The sequence below is a fragment of the Oncorhynchus mykiss genome, chromosome 1, assembly GCF_013265735.2.
Source record: "Oncorhynchus mykiss isolate Arlee chromosome 1, USDA_OmykA_1.1, whole genome shotgun sequence".
In the NCBI taxonomy this organism is placed as follows: Eukaryota; Metazoa; Chordata; class Actinopteri; order Salmoniformes; family Salmonidae; genus Oncorhynchus; species Oncorhynchus mykiss.
Genome location: NC_048565.1, coordinates 27,879,133 through 27,902,604, shown reverse-complemented (window position 1 = coordinate 27,902,604; position 23,472 = coordinate 27,879,133). Strand labels below are relative to the sequence as shown.

General features: G+C 44.9%; 1 protein-coding gene across 3 annotated transcripts in view; it reads left to right on the top strand.

Moving 5' to 3' along the window:
• Window positions 1-23,472, top strand: part of LOC110520323 (breast cancer anti-estrogen resistance protein 1) — a 128,109-nt gene that overhangs the window by 76,056 nt on the left and 28,581 nt on the right. For all 3 annotated transcript variants that reach the window (XM_036974957.1, XM_036974963.1, XM_036974953.1), the window contains exon 2: window positions 19,375-20,025. In XM_036974957.1, coding sequence (XP_036830852.1) covers window positions 19,375-20,025 — 651 coding nt within the window. The remainder of the gene's footprint in view (window positions 1-19,374; window positions 20,026-23,472) is intronic.

The window sequence follows — 23,472 nt, the reverse complement described above, 5'->3', positions numbered from 1 at the left end:
GCAAATAAATTCAAGTTATTCCTTGTCTTAAATGTGTTATCATGTAGGTGGCTGCTAAACATAATAATGTCCTGGTGTTTCTCAAAGAGCTTTAAGTCTAAGCAATGTTACAGAGAAAACTACAGGTTTGAAACGGACCCTGATTTGTCTGGCAGTCATGCTATGGGCCTAATCTCTTAAACACAATGCACCCAGTCCCTTCCCTAGCTAGCGTTGACGGGATCTCTCTCCTCCCAGTTTAGCTGCAAACAACTGGGCCTGGGGGCAAATGTTTTCTGTTGTAATCAAACCGTGGGTTCCCCAGGGCACCTGCTTTATGTGGTGGATAATTGGGCTTTACTGGAGGATTAAATCAAGTCAAATCAAACTTTATTTGCCACATGCGCTGAATACAACAAGTGGAGACTTTAGAGTGAAATGCTTACTTACAAGCCCTTAACCAACAGAGCTGTTCAAGAAGAAATGATTTACCAAGTAGGCTAAAATAAAAAGTCATAATAAAAAGTAACACAATAAGAATAACAATAACAAGGCTAAAAACACAGGGCACTGGACCCGAGTCAGTGCGTGGGGGTACAGGCTAGTTGAGGTAATCTGTACATGTAGGTGGGGGTGAAGTGACTATGCATAGATAACAAACAAACAGCGAGTAGCAGCAGTGTACAAGAGGGGCTGGGGGGTCAATGTAAATTGTCTGGTGGTGATTTTTCTGAATTGTTCAGCAGTCTAATGTTGAGGAGCCGAGACTTGGTTCTCCGGTACCGCTTGCCGTACAGTAGCAGAGAAAACAGTCTATAACTTGGGTGACTGGAGTCTCTGACAATTTTATGGGCTTTCCTCTGACACCGCCTATTATACTATTATATAGGTCCTTGATGGCAAGAAGCTTGGCCCCAGTGATGTACTGGGCTGTTCACACTACCCTCTGTAGCACCTACGGTCAGATGTCGAGCAGTTGCCATACCAGGCAGTGATGCAACCGGTCAGGATGCTCTCGATGGTGCAGCTGTAGAACCTTTTGAGGATCAGGGGTAGAGGTTGACCGATTATGATTTTTCAATGCCGATACTGATACCGATTATTGGAGGACCAAAAAAAGCCGATACAGATTCATCTGCCAATTTTATATATATAAATATATAAATATATATATATATATATATATATATATATATATATATATATATATTTGTAATAATGACAATTACAACAGTACTGAATGAACAATGAACACTTTAATTTTAACTTCATATAATACATCAATAAAATCAATTTAGTCTCAAATAAATAATGAAACGTGTTCAATTTGGTTTAAATAATGCAAAAACAAAGTGTTGGAGAAGAAAGTAAAAGTGCAATATGTGCCATGTAAAAAAGCTAACATTTAAGTTCCTTGCTCAGAACATGAGAACATATGAAAGCTGGTGGTTCCTTTTAACATGAGTCTTCAATATTCCCAGGTAAGAAGTTTTATGTTGTAGTTATCACAGGACTATTACTCTCTATACCATTTGTATTTCAAATACCTTTGACTATTGGATGTTCTAATAGGCACTTTAGTATTGCCAGCCTAATCTCGGGAGTTGATAAGTCATAAACAGCGCTGTGCTTCAAGCATTGCGAAGAGCTGCTGGCAAACGCAGTAAAGTGCTGTTTGAATGAATGCTTACGAGCCTGCCGCTGCCTACCACCGCTCAGTCAAACTGCTCTATCAAATCATAGACTTAATTATAATATAATAACACACAGATATACGATCCTTAGGTCATTAATATGGTCAAATCCGGAAACTATCATTTTGAAAACAAAACGTTTATTCTTTCAGTGAAATATGGAACCGTTCTGTATTTTATAGAATGGGTGGCATCCATCAGTCTAAATATTCCTGTTACATTGCACAACCTTCAATGTTATGTGATAATTACGTAAAATTCAGGCAAATTAGTTTGCAATGAGACAGGCGGCCCAAACTGTTGCATATACCCTGACTCTACGTGCAATGAACGCAAGAGAAGTGACACAATTTTCCTAGTTTAATATTGCCTGCAAACATGATTTTCTTTTAGCTAAATATGCAGGTTTAAAAAAAATATATGTTGATTTTAAGAAAGGCATTGATGTTTATGGTTATCGATTGTGCTTTTTTCGCAAATGCTCTTTTGTTAAATCATCCCCCGTTTGGCGAAGTTGACTGTCTTTGTTAGGAAGAAATGGTCTTCACACAGTTCGCAACGAGCCAGGTGGCCCAAACTGCTGCATATACCCTGACTCTGTTGCACAGAACGCAAGAGAAGTGACACAATTTCCCTAGTTAAAATAAATTCATGTTAGCAGGCAATATTAACTAAATATGCAGGTTTAAAAATAAATACTTGTGTATAGATTTTAAGAAAGGCGTTGATATTTATGGTTAGGTACACATTGGGTGCTTTTTACGCGAATGCGCTTATTAAATCACCTGTTTGGCGAAGTAGGCTGTGTTTCAATGATAAATTAACAGGCACCGCATTGATTATATGCAACGCCGGACAAGCTAGATAAAATAGTAATACCATGAACCATGTGTAGTTAACTAGTGATTATGTTAAGATTGATTGTTTTTTATAAGATACGTTTAATGCTAATTAGCACCTTACCTTGGCTCCTTGCTGCACTCGCGTAACAGGTAGTCAGCTTGCCACGCAGTCTCCTCGTGGAGTGCAATATAATCGGCCATGATCGGTGTCCAAAAATGCCGATTACCAATTGTTATGAAAACTTGAAATCGGCCCTAATTAATCGGCCATTCCGATTAATCGGTCGACCTCTAATCTGGGGACCCATGCCAAGTCTTTTCAGCCTCCTGAGGGGGAAATTGTTTTGTTGTGTCCTCTTCACGACTGTCGAGGTATGTTTGGATCAGTTTGTTCACATTGGCTACCGAGAGCGTTATCACACAGTCATCCAGAACAGCTGGTGCTCTTGTGCATGCTTCGGTGTTGCTTGCCTCGAAGTGAGCATAAAAGGCCTTTAACTCGTCTGGTAGGCTCGCTTCACTGGGCAGCTCGTGTCTGGGTTTCCCTTTGTAGTCCATAATAGTTTTCAAGCCCTGCCACATCCGACGAGCGTCAGAGCGGGTGAAGTAGGATTCAATCTTATTCCTGTATTGACACTTTGCTTGTTTGATGGTTCGTATGAGGGCATAGTGGGATTTCTTATAAGCGTCGGGATTAGTCCTTAGCTCCTTGAAATGGCAGCTCTAGCCTTTAGCTCGATACGGATGTTGCCTGTAATCCTTGGCTTTTGGTTAGGATATGTATGTACAGTCACTGTGGGGACGACATCATCAATGCACTTATTGATGAAGCTGATGACTGAGGTGGTGTATTCCTCAATGCCTTTGGATGAATCCCAGATCATTTTCCAGTCTATTCTAGCAAAACAGTCCTGTAGTGTAGCTTCCACGTCATCTGACCACCAGTGAGCGAGTGACTGGTACTTCCTGCTTTAGTTTTTGTTTGTTAGCAGGAATCATGAGGATAGAATTTTGGTCAGATTTGCCAAATGGAGGGTGGGGGGAGAGCTTTGTATGCATCTCTGTGTGGAGTAAAGGTGGTCTTGGATTTTTTTTTCCTGCTTGCACATGTGACATGCTGGTAAAAATTTGGTAAAACTGATTTATGTTTGCCTGCATTAAAGTCCCTGGCCACTAAGAGTGCCGCTTCTGGGTGAGCATTTTCTTCCTTGCTTATGGCCTTATAGAGTTGGTTGAGTGCGGTCTTAGTGCCAGCATCGGTCTGTGGTGGTAAATAGATGGCTACGAATAATACAGTTGAGAACTCTCTTGGTAGATAGTGTGGATGACAGGTCATAAGGTACTACGATGTTACAGTTTTTACAGGTCATAAGGTACTACGATGTTACAGTTTTTAATGTCCAGTCGGTAGGATAATCTTAATGGTAGGTCATCCATTTTATTTTCCAACTATTGCACGTTAGCAAGAAGAATGGAAGGCATTGGGAGTTTACTCGCTCGCCTCCGGATTCTGGGAAGGATCCCCGATCTGCGTCCCCTTTTCCGGTGTCTTTTCTTCACACAAAAGGCTTGGATCTGGGCCTGTTCCAGTGAAAGCAGGATATCCTTCCCATCAGACTCGTTAAAGGAAAAAGTTTCTTCCAGTCCGCGCTGAGTAATCGCTTTTCTGATGTCCAGAAGTTATTTTCAGTCGTAAGAGACGGTAGCAGCAACATCATGTACACGATAAGTTAAAAACGTAACTAAATAGCACAATTGTTTGGGAGAATGTAAACCGTCAGCCATGTTCTTTGGCGCCATCTTTTCGAGGCAGAGACGGAGGGAGTTTAGATAAGAATTCTGTTGCGGAGCAGAACACCTAGCTAGTCCTACACCAGACAAAATGGATTCTGCACAAAGAACAGCATTTCAGCTCTGTCTGGTATGGTTCCAATAGCACTGGGCTTTCTTCTCACATAGCCAATCACAAAGGTTGATGCCCTTGGGGCAGTTAAACGGACCAGGGACTGTTGTTGTCAAAGCTAACAAAACTGAACACATATCCACTGATCTTTTATCTGAACATATAGACTGAGGTAGGTTTGTGAGGCGCTTGCAGATGGTCTAAAAACCTGTGGAGCTGTGCCACTTCTGCTTGATTGAGCTTTCAATGTCCATCCTGACTTATAGTACAGTAGGCCTATCCACATCTTTTCTGTGTATTTTGATTCCCCTGAAATGTATCCGAGTGCTCCCTGAATTCCTGCATGGCCTTGTCTCTCACACCAAACCACTGAAATGTTTGGCTGAGGTCACAATTATGTTTCATGCTCTGGAAAATAATTGTATCTCCACTGTATCCCCACTCAAGGCTGTAATTTTAGGATTTATTATTGGACACTGTGAGAATTATATGCAAGATTTTACCATTGTGACTGCCTGTGCTTATGGATGAGAGGAGAAAGTGTTTCTGGTATGTAGATAGGAGAAATCAAGACTGTGATGAACTAGGTGTCCTTCCTTTCTCTCTGTGTGATTACAACAGAGTGGAACTGCTGTCTGGTTTGTGTGTAGTTCCGCTACACTCTCACCAGTTAGCCTGTCACTCAGTCTTGTGCAATGGGCGGAGTTCCAGCACTTTGTTGAAGCCTGTAGCTACAAGAATTAGAGATGTTTTCTTACTGTTGTTGAAACTTGACTTGACAGGGAGGAGAGGTTGAAGATCTTTGTGTGTTATTTATCTGTTATGTCCACCTTGAGATGATTCATAAGAGTGGCAGCCACGTTAGTATGCTTTAGTGTTAATGTGTATTTGTGTGAAAAAAATTGTGTGACTTGGCCTCTGTACTGCAAGTGTGACTGATAAGATTTGAAAGTATAGTATGTTGATTGCCTCTTTATGAATGAGTCCTTAGATCTAGTATTCATTTCTACATTTCACATTGGGTGTGTGTGTGTGTGTGTGTGTGTGTGTTTTGTAAAGCGTGTTGTAGAAGGGGGGTTGTGACACCTTTGGAATGTGAGTTAACTGGCGAGGTGCATGTAGAGGTTGTGGAATGTTCCGGTAAGTGGGCCGCTGAGAGCTGGAGCGAGTAGAAGACGGGCCTGGGCTCGCCCAGAGAATACCAAGGACATGGATCCTAAGGTGTTACATACCAATACATACACATTTACTGGAATAGCAACAAAACAGTAATGAAAAAAAGTTTTTACTGATCAGGCCTATTTTCTATGAGGAGAGAGTTGTGTGAACATGTTTGTTGTGCGCCCTATTCAATGAGATCTGTGACCTCACCGAATGTCATGTTAGTTTTGCTATTTCTGTTCTAGTATATTCCTGTTAAGTTTGGTCTTTCAGGATTCTGCTCTGTACATTTTGGCATTAGCCTGCGGTTAGCCCATCTGTGACTACTATGTCTTATTATTCACATTATTTGTCTACAAATCGTCCCATATGGGCCTCTCGCTGGCCTTTTTATGAGGTAGCCCCTAAATGTTGCTCTCTACCTTGTTGAAAACCATTTTAATGGGCGATTCCACGCCAGCGGGAGTGGAAAATATTTTTGGTATCTCAGATTGTTCTGGCAATTCTCACATAGAAACTTCATTGGGAAGAAGGATGTTTGAAATGCTTTTGGAATTTGTAGGTAAGGCAATAAATAGGCCATAGTAGCGAAGTAATTACAATTTAGCAAATTAAGTGATAGATGTGCAGATGATGATGTGCAAGTAGAAATACTGGTGTGCAAAAGAGCAAAAAAGTAAATAAAAACAATATGGGGATGAGGTAGGTAGATTGGATGGGCTATTTACAGATGGGCTGTGTACAGCTGCAGCGATTGGTTAGCTGCTCAGATAGCTGATGTTTAAAGTTAGTGATGGAGATATAAGTCTCCAACTTCAGCGATTGGTTAGCTGCTCAGATAGCTGATGTTTAAAGTTAGTGAGGGAGATATAAGTCTCCAACTTCAGCGATTTTTGCAATTCGTTCCAGCCATTGGCTGCAGAGAACTGGAAGGAAAGACAGCCAAAGTGGGTGTCGGCTTTGGGGATGACATGTGAGATATACCTGCTGGAGCGCGTGCTACGGGTGGTGTTGTTATCGTGACCAGTGAGCTGAGATAAGGCAGAGCTTTACCTAGCAAAGACTTATAGATGACCTGGAGCCAGTGGGTCTGGCAACAAATATGTAGCGAGGGCCAGCTTCAGAAGTAGCAGAGAGTCCACTGTAAATTTGATGTACTTGAAGAGTAAAGTGTTCCAAACAATATGTCTTAAAATGAACTAAATCAAAAAGAGTCGTTTTGAGATATTAATATTAATATTTGTGATGTTGAATAAATAAATGTGTAAAATTCAAGACATACTCCATATTTTAGAGGACACTATAAGGAGTATAATGACACCATGATGTTGTCTGTATCATGTACGGTTCACAGATCATAGGGTCTTACAGGAGGCATGTATAGGTCTAAAGAAGGCCTGAAATGGCCAATTTCACCATGATTTTCAAAACAATTGTTTGTTATACAAATTACAAACATCCTTCTTCCAAATGAAGTTTCTATGTGAAAATTGCCAGAACAATCTGAGATACCAAAAATATTTTCCACTCCCGCTGGCGTGGAATCGCCCAAATATCTCAGCAGCAGCACAGTGTGTCTGTGTGTGTCACAGCAGTGTCTGTCAGCTTATAAAGGCCAAAACTAGATCCCCATCGACTGACTCAGTCACATCTCTACATTCACTCACTATGGCCCTGTTTTTCTGCACGACGATAGACAGAGAGACAGACTGACAGGGAGTATGTTTGATCCCTCTTCCTGTCAGTGAGAATGTCTTATACCACTGGCTTACACACAGGCCTTGCCAAGGCTTTGCTGTAATTGCAGTCTGTGTACTGCTGCTATGTTGCTGTGGGCATTTGAAGAGTCATGGGCTATGTGCTAGCATGCTACTTAGCCCCAGGGGAAGGCAGTGACTTCTCAGAAGTCTACCCTCAAACAGATCAACTAAAAGGTTACCTTTTGTAACGCAGGGGGGTGGTTTGGCTAGGCTCAGGTGGCTAATGTGATTTAAGCAGCAGAGACAGCCTTGTTTTTGTCTGTGCTGTCCATCTGTTTTAAACGAATAAAAACTTTTGATGACTGAGGGGGTGTTTGTTTAACAGGGTGGGGGTTAGATGCAGGAGAAACAGCACAAAGGAGAAAGGAAAGAGTATTGTTTTCAAACTATTTGACTTATTGCTGTCATATGCTTTGTGAGTTCAGGAGAGGGGGGGGGGTTCATAAAATGTTGTGTCTCTGTCCCCGAGGGCCCGTGTCCGTGGGACAAATACACAGTCGTGTACAAAACACACACACCCTCCTGTGACTTAACCAGTGTTTGTCCCACGTGGTCACGTAGAGGCAAAAGACAAAGACCTCCCTACCCTCCCCTCTCTCTGTCTCTCTGTCTCGGTCTCTCTCTCTCTGTCTCTGTCTCTCTCGCTCTCTCTCTCTCTCTCTCTCTCTCTCTCTCTCTCTCCCTCTCCCCCCTCTCTCTCTCTCTCGCTCTCTCTCTCTCTCTCTCTCGCTCTCTCGCTCTCTCTCTCTCTCTCTCTCTCTCTCTCTCTCTCCCTCTCCCCCTCTCTCTCTCTCTCTCTCTCTCTCAGACTGCCTTCACAGAGCGTGCTACACCAGTTGCCATGTTACTTCCTGCTCAGTGACTGTCTGAATGAACACTGCAGCCTTTTCCTCCCCTCTCCCATTGCTGTTAGGTGTGTATGTATAATCTCCCCTTTTGCCCGTGACCCTTTTAAATGCAAACCGATTAGCTTTTAGTCCTCTGGATGATGAAGACCCTTTTATTCTTCTCTCTCTCTGTCTCTCTCTCTCTCCCTCTCTGTCTCTCTGTCTCTCTCTCTCCCCTCTCTCTCTCTCCCTCTCTCCCTCTCTCCCTCTCTCTCTCTCTCCCTCTCTGTCTCTCTCTCCCCTCTCTGTCTCTCTCTCTCCCTCTCTCTCTCTCTCTCTCTCTCTCTCTCTCTCTCTCTCTCTCTCTCTCTCTCTCTCTTTCTCTCTCTCCCTCTCTCTCTCTCTCTCTCTCTCTCACACCTCTTTCTTCTCCACTCTTTCTTCTGTTGAGTGATAATAAAGTTTGGCGTCAGACTTTGTTTGCTCCCGGCTGTAGGGGTGAAGGCTTTGACCCTCCATTACCATGGTAATGGCCACAATGGTGAAGTCTTAGCATGGTGACTGAGCTATGCAGTGTTTAGAAAACTGCTGAACCGCAGTGTTTCACTGTGGCCATTTGTCAGGTTTCTACCCCAAACAAAGGAAATAAAGCACAGCACAGAGCCAGTAGGTTAGTATGGCCACCTGAACAACATTGTTGTTGGAACCACCGATTCAAATGAGCACTCCCCTTTTTCTCCCCAATTTCATGATATCCAATTGGTAGTTACAGTCTTGTTCCATCGAGGTGAAGGTCGAGAGCCATGCGTCCTCCGAAGCACGACCCTGCCAAGCTTGCTTAACCTGGAAGCGAGACACACCAATGTGTCGGAGGAAACACTGTTCAGCTGGCTACTGAAGTCAGTTTGCCGGTTGCCCGGCCCGCCACGAGCACAATGGGACAAGGAAATCCCTGTCGGTCAAACCCTCCCCTAACCCGGACGACGCTGGGCCAATTGTGAGCCGCCTCATGGGTCTCCTGTGACAGGTGAACTATGCAGAAATCACTTTGCCATTTTCCAATAGTTCGCCTAATTTCAGTTTATATGACAAAACAAGCAAGTATAGTGTAGAGAATAATTGTTCCATCTAAACCTCTGTTAAATATAGTTTCCATAACCAAAAATATTTTATTTTCAGCTGTTTTGAAGTTGGTGTACAAAACCCCAAAGTAAAAGATGCAAAAATGAAACTTACGAACGTGAAGCATAGAAATAGCGCATGTAGAACATATCTACAGCTAATTAGACTTGCTTTCAATGAGAATGACAGATCTATAACTAACATTTCTATGTGAATTTGGTTAGGTCACCCAAAATACATATTGCAGATTTAATGATCAACCAGATTCACATTAGAGTTTACTTTAGTTTCTAGACCCTCAGCTGGGTGTGTCTAGGGAAGTGTGTACATCCATCGAATATGCCATTTAGACTAGGTAGAGAGACTAGTAGTCATCTAGTTATTGACTCATAACTAATCAGAACGGCACGTGAATCATTCTCTAAGCACTTCCTGTTTCTGTGGCCAGAGGGAGAAAAACAGGGAGAGATTTGTGGGTGATTTATTCTGAGAGTTGGCAGGCAGGCCTTCAGCTAATGAAGGCAAAGTTCAAAAATTGTGATGTCATTAGTTCTCTCTGCCCACTCCCTCCCTCCAACAGGAAATGAACTTATGACATAGAGCAGACAAAAGCTTGGTCAAAGGAATTTCTTTCTTTGCTCTTTTTTTCTGAAGGGAGAGATGGATGGAATAGATAAAGAGAGCAAGCTGGCAGCAGAAAGGGAGAGTTAAGATAATATATAAAATAGAAGAGTAGGCAATATGAAGCACCATGCTGCATACATCACTACCTCGTTGTCACTTAAGTATATTGAAGAATTTATACTTCTGACTCTCATCCTATAGAAACCTCCGGTAATTGATACCAAATGTCTTCACAAAGACCAATTAAATGTCACGTAGCTTTTTTGAAGGTAGAGATGACTAAAAGCCATTTATCTGTCCACGTTGAGCGAGACTGAAGACGTAAGCTCTGCATCAGCCAAGCTGTTGCTGTGAGTAAAACTCATAGTATACTGAAATCTTTCTACTAGTTTGAGGGCCCCTCATTATTTCACTAGTCGTGTGTGTGTGTGTGTGTGTGTGTGTGTGTGTTTGTGTGTGTGTGTGTGTGTGTGTGCCTATGCCAATGTGTCTGGTCAGCCCCTGCCTGGTCAGTGTGTGTTTGGCCTGCATGGTGAAATGGCAGACAGCTGCTGGCCACCAGAGCGCCACTCAGGCGCTATAGTGGGAGGCTGTGTGTGTGTGTGTCCAGAGCCTCCTCAGCCCTGACGTGTCGGGACGCAGAGTAGTCGTCCCTCTCCCAGGACAAGCAGGCTATTCATCAGAGGGCTGTGACTGGGAGATAGGCCCTGACTGTCCCTCCACTAGACCAACACACAGCACTGCATTCATCACCACCCCAATACACTCAATCCCTGAATACACATGACGCAGACAGATCACAGCACAGCAGCCCTCACTTAGCACTGGGACAATCCTGATTCCTTACGTTGACTACATATAGGGAACATCTGAACGTACATTAACATAGGCATTACTTTCTGGGTATTGTAATAGCACAGTAATTGCACATGTCTATAATTGGCCATATCTGGCACACAGAGAGTAGGCAACCCAGGGTCTGTTCTGGCAGTGGAACAGGGAACAAGGAGTGTTTGATATCTCATCATGAGACTAACAAGGTGCCGGAGTCAATGGAGTGAATGCATGGATGGCTAGGGAAGCCAGGCTTCCCCAAATATTTGACCAATCTTTTTATGTTTTACAATTATAACATCATTTATCTTTCTCTTTTCCGTCAATTTGCAAGTGGGTGAATCTCAATGGAGAAATGATGAGATCGAGGGGAACAGACCCATCTGTCTCAGTATGTATAGACCATGTATCTGATGCTGTCTGGACAGTGAAACAGTGCCCCTCTGTCTCAGTATGTATAGACCATGTATCTGATGCTGTCTGGACAGTGAAACAGTGCCCCTCTGCCTCAGTATGTATAGACCATGTATCTGATGCTGTCTGGACAGTGAAACAGTGCCCATCTGTCTCAGTATGTATAGACCATGTATCTGATGCTGTCTGGACAGTGAAACAGCTCCCCTCTGTCTCAGTATGTATAGACCATGTATCTGATGCTGTCTGGACAGTGAAACAGTGCCCCTCTGCCTCAGTATGTATAGACCATGTATCTGATGCTGTCTGGACAGTGAAACAGTGCCCCTCTGTCTCAGTATGTATAGACCATGTATCTGATGCTGTCTGGACAGTGAAACAGTGCCCCTCTGTCTCAGTATGTATAGACCATGTATCTGATGCTGTCTGGACAGTGAAACAGTGCCCCTCTGTCTCAGTATGTATAGACCATGTATCTGATGCTGTCTGGACAGTGAAACAGCGCCCCTCTGTCTCAGTATGTATAGACCATATATCTGATGCTGTCTGGACAGTGAAACAGTGCCCCTCTGTCTCAGTATGTATAGACCATGTATCTGATGCTGTCTGGACAGTGAAACAGTGCCCCTCTGTCTCAGTATGTATAGACCATGTATCTGATGCTGTCTGGACAGTGAAACAGCTCCCCTCTGTCTCAGTATGTATAGACCATGTATCTGATGCTGTCTGGACAGTGAAACAGTGCCCATCTGTCTCAGTATGTATAGACCATGTATCTGATGCTGTCTGGACAGTGAAACAGTGCCCCTCTGTCTCAGTATGTATAGACCATGTATCGGATGCTGTCTGGACAGTGAAACAGCTCCCCTCTGTCTCAGTATGTATAGACCATGTATCTGATGCTGTCTGGACAGTGAAACAGCGCCCCTCTGTCTCAGTATGTATAGACCATGTATCTGATGCTGTCTGGACAGTGAAACAGTGCCCCTCTGTCTCAGTATGTATAGACCATGTATCTGATGCTGTCTGGACAGTGAAACAGTGCCCCTCTGTCTCAGTATGTATAGACCATGTATCTGATGCTGTCTGGACAGTGAAACAGTGCCCCTCTGTCTCAGTATGTATAGACCATGTATCTGATGCTGTCTGGACAGTGAAACAGTGCCCCTCTGTCTCAGTATGTATAGACCATGTATCTGATGCTGTCTGGACAGTGAAACAGTGTCCCTCTGTCTCAGTATGTATAGACCATGTATCTGATGCTGTCTGGACAGTGAAACAGCGCCCCTCTGTCTCAGTATGTATAGACCATGTATCTGATGCTGTCTGGACAGTGAAACAGTGCCCCTCTGTCTCAGTATGTATAGACCATGTATCTGATGCTGTCTGGACAGTGAAACAGCTCCCCTCTGTCTCAGTATGTATAGACCATGTATCTGATGCTGTCTGGACAGTGAAACAGCGCCCCTCTGTCTCAGTATGTATAGACCATGTATCTGATGCTGTCTGGACAGTGAAACAGCGCCCCTCTGTCTCAGTATGTATAGACCATGTATCTGATGCTGTCTGGACAGTGAAACAGCGCCCCTCTGTCTCAGTATGTATAGACCATGTATCTGATGCTGTCTGGACAGTGAAACAGCGCCCCTCTGTCTCAGTATGTATAGACCATGTATCTGATGCTGTCTGGACAGTGAAACAGCTCCCCTCTGTCTCAGTATGTATAGACCATGTATCGGATGCTGTCTGGACAGTGAAACAGTGCCCCTCTGTCTCAGTATGTATAGACCATGTATCTGATGCTGTCTGGACAGTGAAACAGCTCCCCTCTGTCTCAGTATGTATAGACCATGTATCTGATGCTGTCTGGACAGTGAAACAGCGCCCCTCTGTCTCAGTATGTATAGACCATGTATCTGATGCTGTCTGGACAGTGAAACAGCGCCCCTCTGTCTCAGTATGTATAGACCATGTATCTGATGCTGTCTGGACAGTGAAACAGTGTCCCTCTGTCTCAGTATGTATAGACCATGTATCTGATGCTGTCTGGACAGTGAAACAGTGCCCCTCTGTCTCAGTATGTATAGACCATGTATCTGATGCTGTCTGGACAGTGAAACAGTGCCCCTCTGTCTCAGTATGTATAGACCATGTATCTGATGCTGTCTGGACAGTGAAACAGTGCCCCTCTGTCTCAGTATGTATAGACCATGTATCTGATGCTGTCTGGAACAAAATAGCATGACATGTTGCCGCTATAGCATTTGATGGATTGATGCCATCAAGCATTTGGCCTCCCTTGATAAAAAAATAGAATAATTAGCCAATCAGCATTGAGTTGAGCTCAACTGTTGGTTGTCCTGGCAACAGCAAAACTCCTCTCAATGTAGACCAATGGCTTCACACCAATCAAATCACACCCTAAGCGAAACGTCATCCTTGTCAGACAAACGTGTCTGTTGATTTCATGTCCTGTAGTAGCTAGTTTGCTAAATCGTCCCTTTCCTAGGCCATGGATGGAGAAGTGGATTTGGACTTGTGGTTTTGACTTAATTCTCTGTACAGGCAATGATTATGACGCCGATTCTGATCTAACCATAAATGAATATATTGTGCCACTGGTCTGAGACGACTGAAGTTCAATATGTAGTCTAGTAGGCTCACGTTAACTAGTTAACTTAGCTGGTGCATTGTTCCCATACCAGGAAGTTAGGGTTAAAAACTAAACTAAAATTGAACCAACATGAAAGAGATGAGGATGGCATTGGTGTTCAACTAGTCTACAAGTAGGGTGTGTCAACTTAATTGTATTATATATTATACTTGCACGCACACACACACACACACACACACACACACACACACACACACACACACACACACACACACACGGAAATCAGTACCATGGACAGCCACATACACTCCGGTTCAAAAGTTTATGGTCACTTCAAAATGTTTTTTCCATTAAAATAACATCAAATTGATCAGAAATACAGTGTAGACATTGTTAATGTTGTAAATGACTATTGTAGATAAAAACTGAAGATTTTTAATAGAATATCTACATATTACAGAGGCCCATTATCAGCAACCATCACTCCTGTGTTCCAATGGCACGTTGTGTTAACTAATCCAAGTTTATCATTTTAAAATGCTAATTGATCATTAGAAAACCCTTTTGCAATTATTTTAGCACAGCTGAAACTGTTGTCCTGATTAAAGAAGCAATTAAACTGGTCTTTAGAATAGTTGAGTATCTGAAGCATCAGCATTTGTGGGTTCGATTACAGGCTCAAAAGGGCCAGAAACAAAGAACTTTATTCTGAAAACTCTATTCTAGTTCTGAGAAATGAAGGCTATTCCATGCGAGAAGTTTCCAAGAAACTGAAGCTCTCGTACAACGCTGTGTACTACTCCCTTGACAGAACAGCGCAAACTCGCCCTAACCAGAATAGAAATAGGAGTGGGAGGCCCCAGTGTACAACTGAGCAAGAGAACATTAGAGTGTCTAGTTTGGGAAACAGACGCCTCACAAGTCCTCAACTGGCAGCTTCATTAAATAGTACCCGCAAAGCACCAGTCTCAACATCAACAGTGAAGAGGCGACTCCGGGATGCTGGCCTTCTAGGCAGAGTTGCAAAGAAAAAGCCATATCTCAGACTGGCCAATAAAAGATTAAGATGGGCAAAATAACACAGACACTGGACAGAGGAAGATTGGAAATAAGTGTTATGGACAGACTAATCTAAGTTTGAGGTGTTCGGATCACAAAGAAGAACATTCGTGAGACGCAGAAAAAATGAAAAGATGCTGGAGGAGTGCTTGACGCCATCTGTCAAGCATGGTGGAGGTAATGTGATGGTCTGGGGTTGCTTTGGTGGTGGTAAAGTGGGAGATTTGTACAGGGTAAAAGGGATCTTGAAGAAGGAAGGCTTTCACTCCATTTTGCAACGCCATGCCATACCCTGTGGATGGCTCTTAATTGGAGCCAATTTCCTCCTACAACAGAACAATGACCCAAAGCACAGCTCCAAACTAGACAATAACTATTTAGGGAAGAAGCAGTCAGCTGGTATTCTGTCTATAATGGAGTGGCCAGCACAGTCACCAGATCTCAACCCTATTGAGCTGTTGTGGGAGCAGCTTGACCGTATGGTACGTAAGAAGTGCACATCAAGCCAATCCAACTTGGGGTGAAATCTCTTCAGATTACCTCAACAAATTGACAACTAGAATGCCAATGTCTACAAGGCTGTAATTGCTGCAAATGGAGGATTCTTTGACGAATGCAAAGTTTGAAGGACACAATTATTATTTAAATGAAAAATAATTATTTATAACCTTGTCAACGTCTTGACTATATTTCCTATTATTTTTGCAACTAATTTCATGTATGTTTTCATGGAAAACAAGGACATTTGTAAGCAACCTTGGTTGGACTAAATAGTTTTTGTTATCTTTAAGTTTGTTTTCAGTGTATTAAACTAAGCATATATAGCCTTGTTGATGATGTTTGAAGTGGTCCTGGAATAGCAGAGGCAGTGCTCCTGTTGTCTTTGTGCTGACTTGCGGTAACTCTGTAGTTCTAAATCAGTAGTTGTTTAGTAAACTGTCAAACATTAACTTGCTTGACCATGCTGAAGGTCATAACTGTTTGTTAGGTGTAATATTTGCTTTGTGGACTTGAACGGACAGATGTTCCTCCTCGGTTTTGTGATGAAACAAACGTATGTGTAGTTGACTTTATTCTGCAGTAGCAGCTGTGACTGTTGTCTGTTTGTTGTCTCAGCCTCATTGTACAGTGCCTTGCGAAAGTATTCGGCCCCCTTGAACTTTGCGACCTTTTGCCACATTTCAGGCTTCAAACATAAAGATATAAAACTGTATTTTTTGTGAAGAATCAACAACAAGTGGGACACAATCATGAAGTGGAACGACATTTATTGGATATTTCAAACCTTTTTAACAAATCAAAAACTGAAAAATTGGGCGTGCAAAATTATTCAGCCCCCTTAAGTTAATACTTTGTAGCGCCACCTTTTGCTGTGATTACAGCTGTAAGTCGCTTGGGGAATGTCTCTATCAGTTTTGCACATCGAGAGACTGACATTTTTTCCCATTCCTCCTTGCAAAACAGCTCGAGCTCAGTGAGGTTGGATGGAGAGCATTTGTGAACAGCAGTTTTCAGTTCTTTCCACAGATTCTCAATTGGATTCAGGTCTAGACTTTGACTTGGCCATTCTAACACCTGGATATGTTTATTTTTGAACCATTCCATTGTAGATTTTGCTTTATGTTTTGGATCATTGTCTTGTTGGAAGACAAATCTCCGTCCCAGTCTCAGGTCTTTTGCAGACTCCATCAGGTTTTCTTCCAGAATGGTCCTGTATTTGGCTCCATCCATCTTCCCATCAATTTTAACCATCTTCCCTGTCCCTGCTGAAGAAAAGCAGGCCCAAACCATGATGCTGCCACCACCATGTTTGACAGTGGGGATGGTGTGTTCAGGGTGATGAGCTGTGTTGCTTTTACGCCAAACATAATTAAATTTTGGTTTCATCTGACCAGAGCACCTTCTTCCACATGTTTGGTGTGTCTCCCAGGTGGCTTGTGGCAAACTTTAAACGACACTTTTTATGGATATCTTTAAGAAATGACTTTCTTCTTGCCACTCTTCCATAAAGGCCAGATTTGTGCAATATACAACTGATTGTTGTCCTATGGACAGAGTCTCCCACCTCAGCTGTAGATCTCTGCAGTTCATCCAGAGTGATCATGGGCCTCTTGGCTGCATCTCTGATCAGTCTTCTCCTTGTATGAGCTGAAAGTTTAGAGGGACGGCCAGGTCTTGGTAGATTTGCAGTGGTCTGATACTCCTTCCATTTCAATATTATCGCTTGCACAGTGCTCCTTGGGATGTTTAAAGCTTGGGAAATCTTTTTGTATCCAAATCCGGCTTTAAACTTCTTCACAACAGTATCTCGGACCTGCCTGGTGTGTTCCTTGTTCTTCATGATGCTCTCTGCGCTTTTGACGGACCTCTGAGACTATCACAGTGCAGGTGCATTTATACGGAGACTTGATTACACACAGGTGGATTGAATTTATCATCATTAGTCATTTAGGTCAACATTGGATCATTCAGAGATCCTCACTGAACTTTTGGAGATAGTTTGCTGCACTGAAAGTAAAGGGGCTGAATAATTTTGCACGCCCAATTTTTCAGTTTTTGATTTGTTAAAAAAGTTTGAAATATCCAATAAATGTCGTTCCACTTCATGATTGTGTCCCACTTGTTGTTGATTCTTCACAAAAAAATACAGTTTTATATCTTTATGTTTGAAGCCTGAAATGTGGCAAAAGGTCACAAAGTTCAAGGGGGCCGAATACTTTCGCAAGGCACTGTATATCACGCTGGTGTATGAATGAATGGGTTATAGAGCAAACAATGCAATTATCACAACATAGTGGCCGTGGTGGGGGTGGTACATGTTTTACTGGCTTGGCTTCCTCAGTGGTTTTACCCACACACCTCTACTGGCCGTGGTGGGGGTGGTACATGTTTTACTGGCTTGGCTTCCTCAGTGGTTTTACCCACACACCTCTACTGGCCGTGGTGGGGGTGGTACATGTTTTACTGGCTTGGCTTCCTCAGTGGTTTTACCCACACACCTCTACTGGCCGTGGTGGGGGTGGTACATGTTTTACTGGCTTGGCTTCCTCAGTGGTTTTACCCACACACCTCTACTGGCCGTGGTGGGGGTGGTACATGTTTTACTGGCTTGGCTTCTTCAGTGGTTTTACCCACACACCGCTACTGGCCGTGGTGGGGGTGGTACATGTTTTACTGGCTTGGCTTCCTCAGTGGTTTTACCCACACACCTCTACTGGCCGTGGTGGGGGTGGTACATGTTTTATCTGGCTGTGATTCAGGCAGCACAAAGAATATGGGAAATATATATGATTTATTTATGGTGCATGTGCATGTGTCTATGTCTGTGTATCTATAATGGGGAGAACGACAGAGATAGTCAGGTCAGGATGTGTCATAATGGGTTTTAGACAGGGGAACCTCTGCTGACCGTATTGATAACCACACTGTGAACAGATAGACACTATCTCCACTGCATGGAACCCTGTCCCCACACCCTGTCAGGCTGGTCACAAACATCCTCATCCCAGTGATAGTCCATCTGGGCTGGGGAGGGAGATAGCCATGGGCAGGAGGGCGGGAGACAGAGCTGTAGCTCTCTCGGTCGTAAATGATCAGCCCTGTGCCCTGTGTGGCATTGCTCTTTGATAGAGGCCTGGGTGCTGAATAGACAGATTAATAGTGGCAAGGAATGAGAGGCCCCTCTGGTATAGGCAACATTGACTCTCCCTCTCTTAATAAACACACATATGGACTAAGGTGGACAACGAGAAGCCAGGCAATAAATCAGAAAGTGGAGGCAACTCACAATTAACCAATCAGGCGTAGCTAATATAGCTTGGAGAGAGGGAGGGAGAGAGGGAGGGAGAGAGGGAGCGAGAGAGAGAGAGAGAGAGAGAGAGAGAGAGAGAGAGAGAGAGAGAGAGAGAGAGAGAGAGAGAGAGAGAGAGAGAGAGAGAGAGAGAGAGAGAGAGAGAGAGAGAGAGAGAGAGAGAGAGAGAGAGAGAGAGAGAGAGAGAGAGAGAGAGAGAGAGAGAGAGAGAGAGAGAGAGAGAGAGAGAGAGAGAGAGAGAGAGAGAGAGGGTAGGGAAGTCTTTGTCTTTTGCCTCTACGTGACCACGTGGGACAAACACTGGTTAAGTCACTGGTTGAGCCCCATGCCAGACTTGTCTTACCACTCTGTACTAGGGGAGGGAGGGGATACCGGTCAGGGGGGCACTCCAAATATTGGTTTATTTCCAAAGCATCCCATAGTGAGTGGGTGGCTGTGTTTGCTCTGGGCTGGCAGATGGAGCCTGTGCTGTTAGGTGTCAGCTTTGTTTTATAGTTATCTAACTGTCCTGGAAGGTATTGAGTCTGGTATATGGAGTCAGCCTGCCCTGGCACTAGGGAATTTGACAGTCTAACATTATGGAAGTAAGTGTTCTTTCTCACTGAAGGGTACTACAACCGAGTATAACATCTGGAACTTTGTTCAACAAACTCTGGGTATCCAATCAATTAAAGACAACACAGCTTGTCTGTAAAGGAATAATTAACTAACCCTCTCCTTTTTTCTGCAGAACGTTCTGGCCAAGGCCCTGTACGACAATGTGGCTGAGTCTCCAGACGAGCTGTCCTTCCGGAAAGGGGACATCATGACGGTACTGGAGCGGGACACCCAGGGTCTGGATGGCTGGTGGCTCTGCTCTCTGCATGGACGCCAGGGCATCGTCCCTGGAAACCGCCTCAAGATCCTGGTGGGCATGTATGACAAGGCTGGGCAGCAGCAGTCTCCACTCCCCCATGCCTCCCAACCTGGCCCTGCCCAGAGCCCGAGCCAGCTGGCCTTCCCCCCGCAGAGTGCCTACTGCAAGCCCTCCCCCTCCTCCCAGTACACAGCCATGCACCCTGCCTTCTCCAACCCTGGGCCTGTCCCCGCCCTACCTGACAGCATCTACATGATGCCCCCCAACCATGGCAAGCTGCCTTCTTCAAGCCTGTACCAGATACCCATGGGCCCCCAAGCCCCACCCAAGGCCCCCATGCTCTCCCAGAAGAAGTTCCACGCTCCTGTTCAGGACATCTATCAGGTGCCTCCCTCAGCAGGAGGGCCTGGTCCTGGGCAGGATATCTACCAGGTTCCCCCCTCACTGAACCAGACTCAGGACATCTACCAGATCCCCCCCTCCATAGAGAAGAGGAGCTGGGACTCCTCCAAACCTCTAGGAAAGGTAAGTCTGTTTTGAAAAATATTGCACATTACACAACAAACACGTTCCTCTAAAATCTTAAATACAGACTTGTTAGACATTTAGGTCCACAATAGCTAGTTTAGGCTCTCATTGTCATCTGACCTCATCCTGGTTGGGATATGTTTGGTATCTGAGCATGTTTGGTATCCTGTTATTGTTTCTCCCTCACTTCCTCTGTCTGTTGTTCTCACTCTCAACAACAGCTCAAGGCTCCATGTCATTTTCAAAGCCTCAGGAGAAGAGAGGGGGGATGGGGAGAGGATAGGAGGGATGGGGAGAGCAGAGGGGAGAGGGGGGATGGGGAGAGGAGAGGAGGGATGGGGAGAGCAGAGGGGGGATGGGGAGAGGAGAGGAGGGATGGGGAGAGGAGAGGAGGGATGGGGAGAGGAGAGGGGGGATGGGGAGAGGAGAGGAGGGATGGGGAGAGGAGAGGGGGGATGAGAAGAGGAGGGATGGGGAGAGGAGAGGAGGGATGGGGAGAGGAGAGGGGGGATGGGGAGAGGAGAGGAGGGATGGGGAGAGGAGAGGGGGGATGGGGAGAGGAGAGGAGAGGGGGGATGGAGAGAGGAGAGGGGGGAGGGGGGAGGAGAAGGGGATGGGGAGAGGAGAGGGGGATGGGGAGAGGAGAGGGGGGATGGGGAGAGGAGGGGAGGGATGGGGAGAGGAGAGGGGGGATGGGGAGAGCAGAGGAGGGATGGGGAGAGCAGAGGGGGGATGGGGAGAGGAGAGCAGAGGGGGGATGGGGAGAGGAGAGCAGAGGGGGGATGGGGAGAGGAGAGGGTGATGGGGAGAGGAGAGGGGGGATGGGGAGAGGAGAGGAGAGGGGGGATGGAGAGGGGGGAGGGGGGAGGAGAAGGGGATGGGGAGAGGAGAGGGGGGTGGGGAGTGGAGAAGGGGATGGGGAGAGGAGAGGGGGGATGGGGAGAGGAGAGGAGAGGGGGGATGGAGAGGGGGGAGGGGGGAGGAGAAGGGGATGGGGAGAGGAGAGGGGGGTGGGGAGTGGAGAAGGGGATGGGGAGAGGAGAGGGGAATGGGGAGAGGAGAGGGGGGATGGGGAGAGGAGGGATGGGGGGAGGAGATGCGGATGGGGAGAGGAGAGGAGGGATGGGGAGAGGAGAGGAGGGAGGGGATGGGGAGAGGAGAGGTGGGATGGGGAGAGGAGAGGGGGGAGAGGATAGGGGGGATGGGGAGTGGAGAGGGGGATGGGGAGAGGAGAGGGGGACATATATTGGAATAAATAATGTTTTTTTTAAATAATTCAGGTATCTATCTGCTGGGGTTGGGTGAGTAAGCATTTTGCTCTGTTAGGCAGCAGGCTGGAAGGGGGGTACCAGTATCAGCCAGTGCGGTAACAGTAACAGTACAGTTTGTTGTGGCTGGTATTCTCCAGGGAGTGCCCCCCAGGCCTGCCTTAGAGCACTGAGCCATGTGTGAGAGCAGCGCTGGAAGTGAAGTGTGATGATGAGGGAGGAGTGATTGGGAGGCAGCAGCAAGGTGCACCTGGTCCCTGCAGGAAGAGGCGTATCACATGAGATGTCTCACCGTCTTAAGTCCCCACAGACTTACGGTTTTAGGCATATTATGCAACGATTTTCCCGTCTCAGACAAAATGTCCACTTCATGGGGCAAATTCTTAGGTCATTAACGATTGTTGGACGTCTTGGCTCGTTCAGTGTGACAGGGTCTAGGTCTGCCGATTAGGTACCGCTACGTTCAGTGTGACAGGGTCTCGGTCTGCCGATTAGGTACCGCTACGTTCAGTGTGACAGGGTCTAGGTCTGCCGATTAGGTACCGCTACGTTCAGTGTGACAGGGTCTAGGTCTGCCGATTAGGTACCGCTACGTTCAGTGTGACAGGGTCTAGGTCTGCCGATTAGGTACCGCTACGTTCAGTGTGACAGGGTCTAGGTCTGCCGATTAGGTACCGCTACGTTCAGTGTGACAGGGTCTAGGTCTGCCGATTAGGTACCGCTACGTTCAGTGTGACAGGGTCTAGGTCTGCCGATTAGGTACCGCTACGTTCAGTATGACAGGGTCTCGGTCTGCCGATTAGGTACCGCTACGTTCAGTCGTAGGCTCTGACAAATGTTTAGCCTGTATCGTGTTTATGGCTGGTGCTACGAGCCGATCCCGGTGACTGACCAATAGGAACAAGGCCGGCACTTGAATATGCACATAAGAATACGATTATTGTGAATAGTCAGACTAATATAATAGTTTGATTAATGCTTTGCAAGAAGAAACATTTCACTAGTAATCCTGTTTACATGACGCACAAACTCACCAATCAAAATACACGTTCTTCCACAGCGACCATGTTATTTTGGGGAAGCCAATGATTATGATATATATATATATATATATATACATATATTTGACCTTTATTTTATTAGGGAAGACATAGTGTTACCTAGGTCTCTTTTTCAAATGCGCCCAGTTGATTCTGAGTTTGTATGTAAAAACTATTTCTAACATGGATATTTTCAGTTTTTCGGAAATCACTACACTCACAGTGCTGGTACCTGCGCGGGTCAAATAGACCACTGCAGTTGATGTAGCCTATGTCGGCTGATGTAAATAGTTGCAGGATTGTGATGACAGTTGATGTAGCCTATGTCGGCTGATGTAAATAGTTGCAGAATGTGATAACACAGTTGATGTAGCCTATGTCGGCTGATGTAAATAGTTGCAGAATGTGATAACACAGTTGATGTAGCCTATGTTGGCTGATGTAAATAGTTGCAGAATGTGATAACACAGTTGATGTAGCCTATGTCGGCTGATGTAAATAGTTGCAGAATGTGATGACACAGTTGATGTAGCCTATGTCGGCTGATGTAAATAGTTGCAGAATGTGATAACACAGTTGATGTAGCCTATGTCGACTGATGTAAATAGTTGCAGAATGTGATAACACAGTTGATGTAGCCTATGTCGGCTGATGTAAATAGTTGCAGAATGTGATAACACAGTTGATGTAGCCTATGTCGACTGATGTAAATAGTTGCAGAATGTGATAACACAGTTGATGTAGCCTATGTCGACTGATGTAAATAGTTGCAGAATGTGATAACACAGTTGATGTAGCCTATGTCGGCTGATGTAAATAGTTGCAGAATGTGATAACACAGTTGATGTAGCCTATGTCGGCTGATGTAAATAGTTGCAGGATTGTGATGACACAGTTGATGTAGCCTATGTCGGCTGATGTAAATAGTTGCAGAATGTGATAACACAGTTGATGTAGCCTATGTCGGCTGATGTAACTAGTTGCAGAATGTGATAACACAGTTGATGTAGCCTATGTCGGCTGATGTAAATAGTTGCAGAATGTGATAACACAGTTGATGTAGCCTATGTCGGCTGATGTAAATAGTTGCAGAATGTGATGACACAGTTGATGTAGCCTATGTCGGCTGATGTAAA